The 12,225-nt window shown below is 38.6% G+C and overlaps 2 protein-coding genes across 2 annotated transcripts in view; both read right to left on the bottom strand.

The window, feature by feature from the left end:
• The window catches only part of LOC126816614 (3-oxoacyl-[acyl-carrier-protein] reductase FabG), a 121,726-nt gene that overhangs the window by 80,996 nt on the left and 28,505 nt on the right, over positions 1 to 12,225 (bottom strand). The window lies entirely within an intron of this gene.
• Positions 383 to 3,837, bottom strand: LOC126816576 (probable cell-surface antigen I/II). Its single transcript, XM_050543257.2, has 2 exons — positions 3,731 to 3,837; positions 383 to 2,278 (listed from the first exon to the last, which is right to left on the bottom strand). Exons 1-2 carry the CDS (start codon positions 3,743 to 3,745, stop codon positions 1,253 to 1,255), a joined length of 1,041 nt encoding a protein of 346 aa, XP_050399214.1. The 5' UTR covers positions 3,746 to 3,837; the 3' UTR covers positions 383 to 1,252.

The following is a 12,225-nucleotide window of genomic DNA, read 5'->3' on the forward strand; positions in this document are numbered from 1 at the left end:
TTCATTTCGGGACTAACATATGGTTTAATTTTTCTTCAATAATTCGTTTGCGAACAGGGGTTTTTAGCAGTGGGAGGAAACCGCAGGACCCGGGGAAAACCCAGGAGGTTGAAGAGGCGATCGTACTCCTTGTCACGTACAAGCAGGGAATCCAAGCTCCACCTGACGCATAGACAGACTCTGTGATTTAACGCCACGTTTTAAACCATTCGGCCACCTAGCCCCCACCTCGTAACAGATTGGTAACCGAGTGGTCGCAAATTGTCGTAATTTAGTCCATCTTAAGAATAGACTACAGTCCGCCGCGAATCCGACTTTACTGTAGGCTAGTATCCGTTTATATATCGGTTTTTCCTTGCGCATATTTGAATTTACTAGAGAGTCACTGTGGAACCAAATTTAATCTAAATGAGTTTAATACAAATCAACCTCTCACCAACCCCACAATACACCCCCACACGCTGTTAGAAACGTTGAATAAGTGGGGAAGGCGTTGCTCCCTAATCAGGATGTTTCGGGGTTCCAGGGTTTTCTAGCTTGGTTGCCCCTCGTAAGTGGTGCAAGACGTGTGGGCGGATATTCAAGGTCCGGTATATATCCCCGGAAGCATGTTAAAATCTCCGTAATTTGAAATAATAATAGGCCGTTGTGTCCCTGTCAGGGCAAAGTGTTCCTCATGGCATATTGTATGGCATGTGTCTATCTTCATTTGTTTAGTAGTAAGTCATTAAATAGCACCAGATTGCACACAACTATATCAATCCAGGAAATAACCTACTTGTTCTGCTGGATTTGACTTAGTTTTCGGTATTGCCATCTTTTTAACGCTGTTGACTTGCGTATCGGGGAGTAGCTTAGCTATCTCAATCTTTGTGCACATAGAATGTTTATGTCGTTAATGGAAAATGTCTTTACAACATGGTTTCAAGGAACCAAGCGACATGTCGGTTCAAATGGCCTTGGTGTTTTAATTATTGATAGAAAAAAATAGACAAAAATTAATGAAGCAAAACATTTACACTTTTCATGAGGAACAATGTTTCAGTATTTAGCATTTAAAATACACTATACACGGATATGTATATATCATGAAGGGTTCAACTATATAATTATTCATTACACGGTGTTTCCAGTCGCAGATAGGGATGTCACAGCTGTATTCGGTCATGCATAAGCTAGGAGTTTCTAGCCGCATTTAGGAGTCAGCATATCACTATTTTAAAGAAATAGAGTTCAAATACATAATTATCTATTATACCGTGTTTCTAGCAGCATTTGATGATGTTACAGCTGTGTTGGGTGATGCATAAGCTACGTAAGCCATCAAGGGATTTACTGGCACATTAGCATACGAAGTGTACGATGGCTGACCTGCTGTCACTGCTGAGGAGGATTGTTGATTTCCGGCGGCATTTCTCACTACAGCAGCGTAATTAACACTGTTAACTTGTTGGTTGGCAGCATTAACTTGTTGGTTGACAGCATTAACTTGTTGATTAGCAGCATTAACTTGTTGGTTGACAGCATTAACTTGTCGATTTGCAGCATTAACTTGCTGATTAGCAGCATTAGCACCATTTACCTGTTGATTAGCTGTGTTAGTAGCGCCTGCGACATTAGCATATGTAGAAACGCCTTGGTTTGTTGCTGTAACTGCTGCGACGTAATTAGCAAGGGCAGCATTAGCTAAGTATTGCCCTGGGTTGGCAGCTGCGTTATTGTATACATAAGTCGTACCGGTTGGTGCCTGCTGGTTTGCGGAAGCTACAACGTTTGCCTGAACCTGTTGCATATTGGCTGCCGTGTTCACATTAGAGTTAACAGCCGTGGCTTGTTGGACATTTGAAGCTGTCGCTGCATTGTTTTTATTCGTTTGCTGTTTCCCACCACCTGCGTTGTTTGCTTGTGCGTTAACAGCTGCTGCATTCGCTGTCGTTTGTGCAGCCGCGTTACCCGTTGTGGCATAATTCAGATAAGCAAAGTTTGCTTGAGGTTGAGCTTGGTTGACATTAGATAAATATTGCTGGACATTGACTGTCTGGGGAGCTTGGTTGGTTGCCATAGAGCTGTACGAAGTATACAAGTTGGCTGGATTTCCTACAGATGTAGCATATTGAGCTGCATTAACGTTCGTGGGATACCGTTGGGCTGCAGGATTAGCTGCAGTTGCGACATATCCACCGTAACTATAAGGATAGATAGCCTGTCGTTTTGCTCTGTGACGAATATCTATTGAATTAGAGAATACTGTACTGATAAGTACCATACACACAGTAACCTATAATAAAAACAAATAATATTTGTAAAAATTATGGCAATTGTAGTCCTATTTAGCATTATCTCTTAATTTGGGTCATTATACGATTGGGCTGTATTTATATCAACCTGTCAGCGACGTGCAATTCCGAAATTGATTATACCGGTCTTTTGTGCATTCCGTCATGGTGTGTAATCCAACATATTTAAAGATCCCGTACAATGTCGGAAGTGACAGATTCCACTGTAGTACATTATTAATTGCATGTTTCGGAAAATGTCCATTTTCTTACGACCTAATCCATGCTAATACTCGGGATTAATTAACATTTAGTTATTAAAAGAAATTCAAAATACCAACGCTAGATAATTTCCCGACTTGGATTCAGTCAAATTTAAGCAGGACCGTCATAGTATATCGCGAAACGTAGACATGGCGGAGTACCATTTACATCTTGAACAGCATAGATCGACGAATTTCAGTTCATCATATCTGTGTAAACACTGCATTGAATCGAACCATTTTTGGACTGATGCGTCTAGTAGAAATTCAATTTACATTATTGTATATTGCTCAATTCAGGCCCGTCTGAGGTTCACGCAAAGGAATGCTAGTTTAATATCGGAACGCCCATCGAGTAATACACTTCACATACTTGACGGTTTGCATTCATTGACTTCTGATTTGTTCCTTTTTGGTCGCCATGGGGGTAGGTGTGGATTAGTGAGTGAGGCATTAGCTCGCTAGACTGGAGATCCCGATGTTGGCTGAGTAAGCGCCCCGGCATTTTCCAGCGTGGTTCGCCGTTGTCAGTTGTGCAGAGGGCCTGGCCAAGTAACAATGTCTAGTCGTTTGGATGGAACAAAAAGACGAGGTCCCTTGTACAATTTGAAACGAGGGTATGCCTTACCGCCACATTTCCCTCAGCCGTCTTCATAAGACCCGATGGAGCAGAAGAGTAGGCTGTTAAACCCGATATATTTCAAATTTTGGGAGTATTTCGTAACGAGAAATCATATTCTTTGACGTAAACTGGAGTCGTGCGCCATTGCCATTATACATAAATATATATACATGTACACAACAAGCCAATCATATCATATCAAACACGGTGCTTAAAGAAATAAATCACTGGACTTAAATCTAAAGATTTAGACAAAGAGCTGGCCGTTCTTGCTATAATATTCCAAAATAGATCATGAAAACTGAATACATTGAATATTTCAGTCAAGTGCCATTATTGTTACCATAACAAACAAAGTCTCGATTATCCATTTTAGAAGTAAATTATTAAATGGCGACCGCTTTTCACCCATTGACAATCGCGACCATCCGATAATCTGGAGAGTTGGCCATGGGCTTGCCATGTGCAATAATGTCTAACTAAAACATTTATATAACATTTGAAGCCAAAATAAAGACATGCAAGATTTAGCTCTTACACAATGCATCTTTAATATAAAGGTTTCCTACCTGAAAATTCCTCATAATATTGCAGCTGTAGAAATGTAATCTGCTACTGGGTTAAACGATTAACACAAATATGTCGTTTTGTAACACCAACATTTCAATTTATACTATTTCATTAACAAACGATATTGGTACAATGTTCAAATTTAGAACAAAATATGATATTAGTAATATAGACAGTCAGGTTATTTTATTTGTGTATAATTGATATAATTAACGCGTGGCATTCTGTCACATTTAATAATATATATATTTAATATACAAACGTGCGTTTATTTACACGACTAATTGTATGAATTGTAGTATATTGTAACACAATAATATCATTTACCTGCTCGTTCACGAATTCGTTGGTTTTTATGAGACGCAAGTCTTTAAATGAAATATTGGAACGTGTGTTTATTTACACGACTATATACCTAATTATGTTCATTGTACTTTATTTTTATACAGAATAAAATTACAAATTACCTCAACGTGCTCGTATTCACTGATATTTAGGAGAAGTGAGCTTTTAATGAAATACCGGAATTTGTATTTATTTACACGACTATATACCTAATTATATCCATTGTACTTTATTATAATACAGAATAAAAAATACACAATACCTGCCTGTGCAACAGATAGGAGACTTTAAACCAGGGGTGGCTAACGTTTGACGCGCGCTTTAAACTTGGAGCATTGGTGATTAGTAATGAAATGAAATGTGGTTTAACATACCACTGTTCTGCTCCGACTGGGCTAATGTAAACGGGCTTATTCCATACAGTGAGTTATAAAGGAAATTTTGTCCAGAGAGTGGCGCTACGGTCGATTCTTAAATCGAATTCCAAATGCCAATGTATCTTTAACGTGCACACCAGTATGTACACGGGGTCTCAGATTTTCGTTCCATCCGAACGACTATACGTTATCCATTGCCAGACCCTCTGTTCCGCGTCCTTCATCACTGACAAGGGAATTCCTCGGCCAACGCAGGGATTGAACACGGGACCTCCAGGTTAGCGAAACAACGTCTGTTTCACTGAGTCACTGGGGAGGGTTTAAAGTGGCGCAGCCGTATTACATCCCTGTAATAAAAATAAACATTGGCGATAAGCTTAGTCATTATTTTACCAATTTTATTATTTCGTGGACATTCTTTTGATTTTGTTTAGGCTAACATTGAAACACGGAGCTTAGTCTGGGCCAGTAGAATGCTACGTATACAATGATGGTGAATCCTTTCAAAATCGTGTACATCTGATTATTATTACATCCGTAAAACAAAAATGTAGTATACATATATTTGATATGTTATAAGTTGTTGTGAACCGTTATGGGGATCACGTGGCTAAGTGGGTAAGACGCTAGCTCGCTAGCCTGGAGGTCGGGTGTTCGATCCCTGCATTGGCCGAGAAAGTTCATCCAGATTTTCCGGCGTGGTTCTCCCTTGTCAGTGATGCAGGACGGAGGGGCTGACAAGGAAAGCTGTCTAGTCGTTCGGATGGGACGAAAAACCGAGGTACCGTTTACACATTGGCGTGCACGTAAAAGATCCCTTGGCAGTTGGAATTCGATATAAGAGTAGGCCGTAGTGCCGCTGTCCGGGCAAAATTTCCCTCATAGCACACTGTATGCCCGTCTTCATTAGCCCAGGTTAGGAGCAGAACAGTAGGACGTTAAACCCCATTTCATTTCATTTCATTTCACTTATGAACCGTTATGGTCCATGTCCACTTTTTGAACTAGTAACCTTACATCATGTCGAATAAAATGGAAGCCAGTTCCAATGATCGTAGTAAGATTTGCAGATTATTATGTTGCAATATTTAAATTTCATATATATCTAAGTCAATAATTATTGTTCATAAATATTATCTAGTATGTTTTATTTATTTGACGTGTCATTATCGACCATTAAACCACACTTAATTCTTATTTCTTCATTTGTTGTCGTATTCCGACATTTGTACACTAAAATTAACATTTGTATCTCAAAATCAATATTTGTTTTACAAATCAGACATTTGTCATATCAGATTTGTAAATTGTATTTTTGTTTAATTTAATTGTATTTTAATATAAAGATAAAATATATTTTAGAAAATCAAAAAGTTAGCGTATAATGTACATTTCATCAGACACACAACAAAAAACAAATCTCGAATAACAAATTTCCAACTGCAAATCTTGCAAAACATTTCTCCAAAAATATTTCTCGAAATACATCGAACCGGAACAATCAAACGAACAAAACATTAATTTTAAAGATATGCACACCGCAAATAAAGGAGAGTTATTTAGTACAAGGAAGAGAAAATAATAATGGTTGTATAGTGTGAAATTTTTAATAATTTAAAACTATTGTTTGTGGACATGATGTACGTGAACTCATGAGTATGAGTATTTACGTCACGAAGCAGGCATGTTGAATACCAATATAGTTCAAAATTTCGTTTTACTTGGCTTCACAACACTAGGATCTGGAAGAGTTGTCATATAACAGGCATTCTAGTTGATGTGGGGTCTGTTACGGAACTGTTTCGGAACTGTGGGTAAACCCCGAGAAACGTCAACGTCAACGCTGATTGATTAATCAATGTCAAAGTCGCTCGTATGACCCCTGACGGGACCTCCTAGTACAACTGGTCAGGTCTTCATGTAGTGTAGGCCATCGAAAGTATAAAAAAAAACGAAACGAAACATAGATCTGTATTTTAATCAGATTGTTTGAATACTGGACCAAAACAATAAGAAATATTGTTACTTTCACTGCAAGTATCTAACCGTTTCTTTTTCAGTGGATATTAACACGGTAATTTTAAACCACAGCTTATATAAAATGTTGCGCGATTTGTATCCCACTATTGTTAACAGTGAGTAAATATCATTGTCTATTTCATAATGTAGATTTCTATTGTAAGTTATTTGTACGTTTTCTTATGAATTTTTCTAACATAACTAAAATTAAGACAGTATTCAGTATAATTCAATAGACCATTATTATTCAATATGAATAAATGGATAAAACGTTTCCGAATTGTATTAATACTAAAATATAACGACTTGTTAACACCGTATTCGGTATAGCTTAATTATGTAAACTTTTTAACCATATTCAAAATAACTAAATGTATACCCATGCATTCCATCGATCTATAACTAAAGGCTGAAAATATATTCAATATTACGAAATATATTGAATTTTTAACACCGTATTCAATATAAACAGTGCATATATAAATTTGTTATCCCCGTATTCAAACTAAACAAAATATGTAAACTGCATTCAAGAAGCTTATAACTTTAAATATATAAACTTTTTAACACATTACTCAAAACTACTAACTAACGGATGGCCCATAGCTACATGAGTAGTATAACACCGAAACCGAAAGCCAACGCCACCAGGCCTATGTTACTCCCCTGTCCGAGCTACCTCTATGTCTATGCACCATATTTCAGCCAATTGACAGTCCTGGGCCCAATTCCTAGAAAATTATTAAGCACGTTCTTGTGCTTAGATTTAAGTAGATTTTGCATTTTAAGAAAACCTTCCTTATTTTGTGTTCCCAGAAATTTCTTAAGAACGTTCTTGGGCTTAGATTTTAAGTAGACTTCATTGTAAGCACAAGAACGTTATTATGCGTTCCAAGAAAAAACTTAAGCACAACTTCGTTCTTAAACATAGTCAATCTAAGCACAAGTCCCAAGCAAGGTACCGAGACAAAAACATCTGAGTAGACTCACAAAGAGTCAGGGCCAAAGGCCCGACGCTCACACTGCTTCAAAAAGATGGCTGACTGTAGAGTTATTCGATGGCATTTTCGACACCTTTTGATACCAAAGAGATAATTACAAGACAGAGAAAATCCTTCTCCAGAAGAAATTTCAAATTAAGAATGCTATAGAAAATTTCGCTTCTAGGCCTACCCTGAAACCATTTTATTTATTTGCCAATTAGTAAACAATAGGCTACAAACACACAGGCTACTTTAAGATCAGGCGCTCTCACAATTATTCTGTTATTTTGTATGTGTCTGCGTTTTTTTATCTTGTGGCACATTTTATATGTGTATAGGGGACATGTCAAATGCATCGAAATGAACCATATATATATATATATGAAGTCAATGAAGCAGACGACAAATTTAAGACGCAATTCGCATACCAAAGTTGTTTTTATGACGTTCAAGAGAATCGTAGTCTCAGTTTATGGTAAACTTTACCAGTCACAATGTGCTTAGACTTATACTTGACTTGTGCTTTCGTAAGAATGGTCTTGAGAGTTTTCTAGGGACGGTAAGTTTCTAACGTAAGAAAAAGTGAAGCGTGACTTTGTGCTGACTTTAAGAATTTTCAAGGAACCGGGCCCAGGTATAACCACAAACCGTGAACAGACAAACAAGCGACTGTCACACATTAGTATGGTTTAACCGGACCTTCCCATCATATGATTGTTTTGATAAAGAATTAGGAGGTTAGTAGACCGTGGGTGTAGGACGATAGTCTGTTTTAAAGGACAATATTGGTGCCAGTCATTATCACATATGTGTTAGAGCTGGTTAAACACATTCCAAATATATTTTTAACACAGAGATCATTGCTACGATAGCTGAATAATACAGGTTTCCCGTATCGGAAGTGACGAACGCCAAAGGAAAACCTGAGTCGCCGCTCTCTATAACTGACTGAAGCGACGAGTGATAACAGATATACGGCCGAATTTCTACTCACTAATAATTCCTTTGAAGACCAACAGTTGTTGTATGGGACTGTAAGAGGATACCTGACAATTCAATAAAGTAATTGAATGTCATTAGATAAGAGGACACGAGAAAAATAGAAATAGTCCGTACATTCCCTTGTTTATATTCCTTCTATACCTTATAAAAACACGGTAATGCACGGACTTTTTCTGTTTTTCTTTCGTGTTCTCTTATCTAGTGGCAGTCAATTCTTTTTATGAATTGTCAGATGTCCTCTCACAGTCTCACACAACAACTGTTGGTCTTCAAAGGAATTATTAGTGAGCAGAAATTCGGCCGTATATCTGTTATCACTCGTCGCTTCAGTCAGTTATATTGATCAGCGGTGACTCGTGTTTTCCTTTGGCGTTCGTCACTTCCGATACGGGAAACCTGTGTTACTCAGCTATCGTAGCAATGATCTCTGTGTTAAAAGTATATGTGGAATGTGTTTAACCAGCTCTAACACATATGTGATAATGACTGGCACCAATATTGTCCTTTAATTAATTAGTATCACTGGTGTAAACTTCTCACTCTTATTATTGTTACTGGTGAAGACTCCCCACTATCAGTAGATTGGGCAAATTAGTGAAATCAGTTTACTAATAAATTTACATTGTGCGCTGTTTTGATGTAAAGCGACACAATGTGCATCGTCGAGCAGCTGTAGATGCCGGTTTATCCAATGATGCAGGAACACCAGATGCTGTTTATCTGATAATTCGAAAAAGTAATTGAATGTCACTAGAAAAGGGAAAACGAGAAAAATTATAGAAATATTCCGTACATTTCCTTGTTTTTATTCCTTCTATACTTAATAAAAACACAGTAATGCACGGACTTTTTTCTATTTTTCTCGTTTTCTAGTGACATGCAATTACTATTCTGAATTATCAGATATCCTCTCACAGCCTCACATAACAACTTTTGGTCTTCGAAGGAATTATTAGTGATTAGAAATGCGCCCGTGTATCTGTTCATCACTCGTCACTTCAGTCAGTTATATAGAAGGATAAATCGCGTTTTCCATTTGCGTTCGTCACTTCCATTTCTCGAAATCTTCATAACGCATCTATCATAGCAATGATCTGTAATAAAATTATATTTGGAACGTGTTTAACAAGTTCTGTCACATATTTGTTAATAACTGACACCAATACTGTACTTAAAATCTATACTCTATATACTACAAATGTCGATGGTATCGATTGCAGTTTTGCTAATAAAATATCCTTTTCTACCAATTATTTGTTATAACTAATTGAATAAAATTGGTTTACTTTGATGTGTTGCTGCTTTATAGTATAGGTGACCGCGGTGTCTCAGTGCGTAAAACACTTACTCACTAGCCTGGAGGTCGTGGTGGACGTTTTCGGCTAGTTACCCCCGCCCCCATCCCCAATGTGATCATTCCGTTCTACTCCACTATACCCCGGGTTAATCCATAGGGTTTCCACAATTTCAAATTATCTGCCCTAGCCTTGATTGTAGCTAAAGTCTACAAACCAGTCGCCTCGCCTTCGTTTTAATAAGGGTAGATAACCATATTCACGTCCATTTACTAAATGATTTATATAAATAATGTATATATTTATAATCCATTTATATTTAATTGTATTATCAAAATCTTTAGTATGTTTCGCCGATTTCAAATATGTATAACACCTATATGCTTGACTTTAGTTATTATTATTCGTTCTTTGTCTGCAATGTTTCATTCTGTTATGTTTATTATTATTATTAAACTTATATACAATAACTTGTCTACATCACGTGGACGTAAAACTCTTAATACCCAAAACCATTAATAACGCAATGCCAAATTCAAAGGCTATTAGCTGCTTTATTTACTTTTAACATATGTACATAATAATTGACAAAATCGAGATAACGAGCAACTGGATAATTTCATGAAAGAATTCACTACAAATGCACAAAACCGAAGCGTCACAGAACCATGAAACAAAGCAGTGGTCAGCTGAAGTCAATATCGCGTATGTCTACCCCGAGCTCTTACACATGCATGAAATCGCCTTGGCATGGATTGGCACAGATGTCTCACTACACGCTGAGAGATTGTTTGCCAATGGTTTTTGAGTGCCTGTGCCAACTCTGCAACAGTTCGTGGTGGCACGGCTTGAGTTCGAACCCGTCGTCCAAGTTCATCCCAAAGGTGTTCGATTGGGTTCATGTCGGGAGACATAGCGGGCCAATCCATAACACGGACATGATTGTTCAGAAAGTCCCTTGTCAACTTGGCAGTGTGGGGTCGGGCGTTGCCATGCTGGAAAACCATCTGTCGACGGACGCCATGTTGAGCTAGCAACGGAAGCGACACAAGACGAAGGATGGCGTCAACATAATGTTGAGCGTTTAGATTGCCTTGGACCACCACCAACTGAGACCGGGAGTTGACAACCCAAGAGCAGCTAGGTAAACTTCGGACTGTTTGAAGGGCTGATCTGACGTTGCCGTGTTCCAACAGTTCCTGTAGCTAACTGGAACCTGTTGCGCAGATGTAGTCGGATGTGGCGATCTTGATTAGCGGTTGTTACAGGTGGCGCTCCAGGTCGGGGTCGATCGGCAACTCTTCAAGTGGCGTGGAAGAGTTGTCCGAGGCGAGCAATGGTCGATGGTGGACATTAAAGTGTCTGCCGACGGCTACCTATAAAACCCCCTGGTCCAGCATGCCAATAGCTCCGTTCCTGTTTTCTTGTGTAAGGCGTGGCATTTTGAAATTATGATGTGCATTTAAAAGGCCAGAGTGCAAAACGTGTGACATGAAACTGCTTAAAATCGTGAAAGTTCATTACCGAGAACTGATATCACAAGTTTCACCTATTTGCCTTAATATAGGAAAGCCCTATATAATGTGTTAATACATACACATTTAGAATAATTTGGACTTCATTTACATTTAATGATCATAGACTACAAGTGACGATACGGATAGTGCGGACCACAAGTTTAGCGAGCATAAATACATCACCAAGTCGCCGTACTCGCATCATTTCTAAATCAGCACAGAAATAGGATAAACCCGATTTTCTCTTGGACAGAAACCTTCCACGCCCCCTCCATAACCAGCACAGGTTACTCCCAACACCCTCATTTCATTTGTAAAAACAGCACAGGAATGTTGGGCGGTAATTACATCATTTTCTACGAGACGAGATACGGGTAACATGAATTTGGTATATACACCTCTTCACCTTCGTTTATGTGCACGACCCCGGGTCCGACAAGGGTTATCGTCTAGTTGGAATGGAAAGAAAAACTGGGGACCCGTGTTAAAATTGCGTGAACGTGAACCACGTTGCGGTTAGAATTTTGAAATTGAATAGGTCGTAGTAGTGCTGTCCGGGGGCAAAATCCCCCCGCCCCATAGCACAGCGTATATTATTCTTTATAATACATCGCTTCCATTTAGAAAGCGCCCCTATGGAACTAGATAAATCGTAGCTCGATAATATGGCCGTATTTTGTAGAACGATGTTAGCAACGACAAACGGTCTCCAGCTACTTTTCGGCAAACTCATTTGTCCTACCTTTTTGAAGCGGGTTTTGTGGGCGCCAAGGTGGCAGTGTGGGCAAGGTTCTTGTCCTTTACCATACGGGTATTGGTTAAAAACAAACCCAAAACGGGCTTTGGTTTAAAAAGTTCCTAGGAACTGTCCCAATGTGGTTCCCAATCCCTTGCAGCGAAGGCCCGATAAGGAACAGAGTTGTTTGGCAAGACCCCCCCCCCCCCTCCCGATTCTT

Source organism: Patella vulgata, chromosome 1 (genome assembly GCF_932274485.2).
Source record: "Patella vulgata chromosome 1, xgPatVulg1.2, whole genome shotgun sequence".
NCBI lineage: Eukaryota > Metazoa > Mollusca > Gastropoda > Patellidae > Patella > Patella vulgata.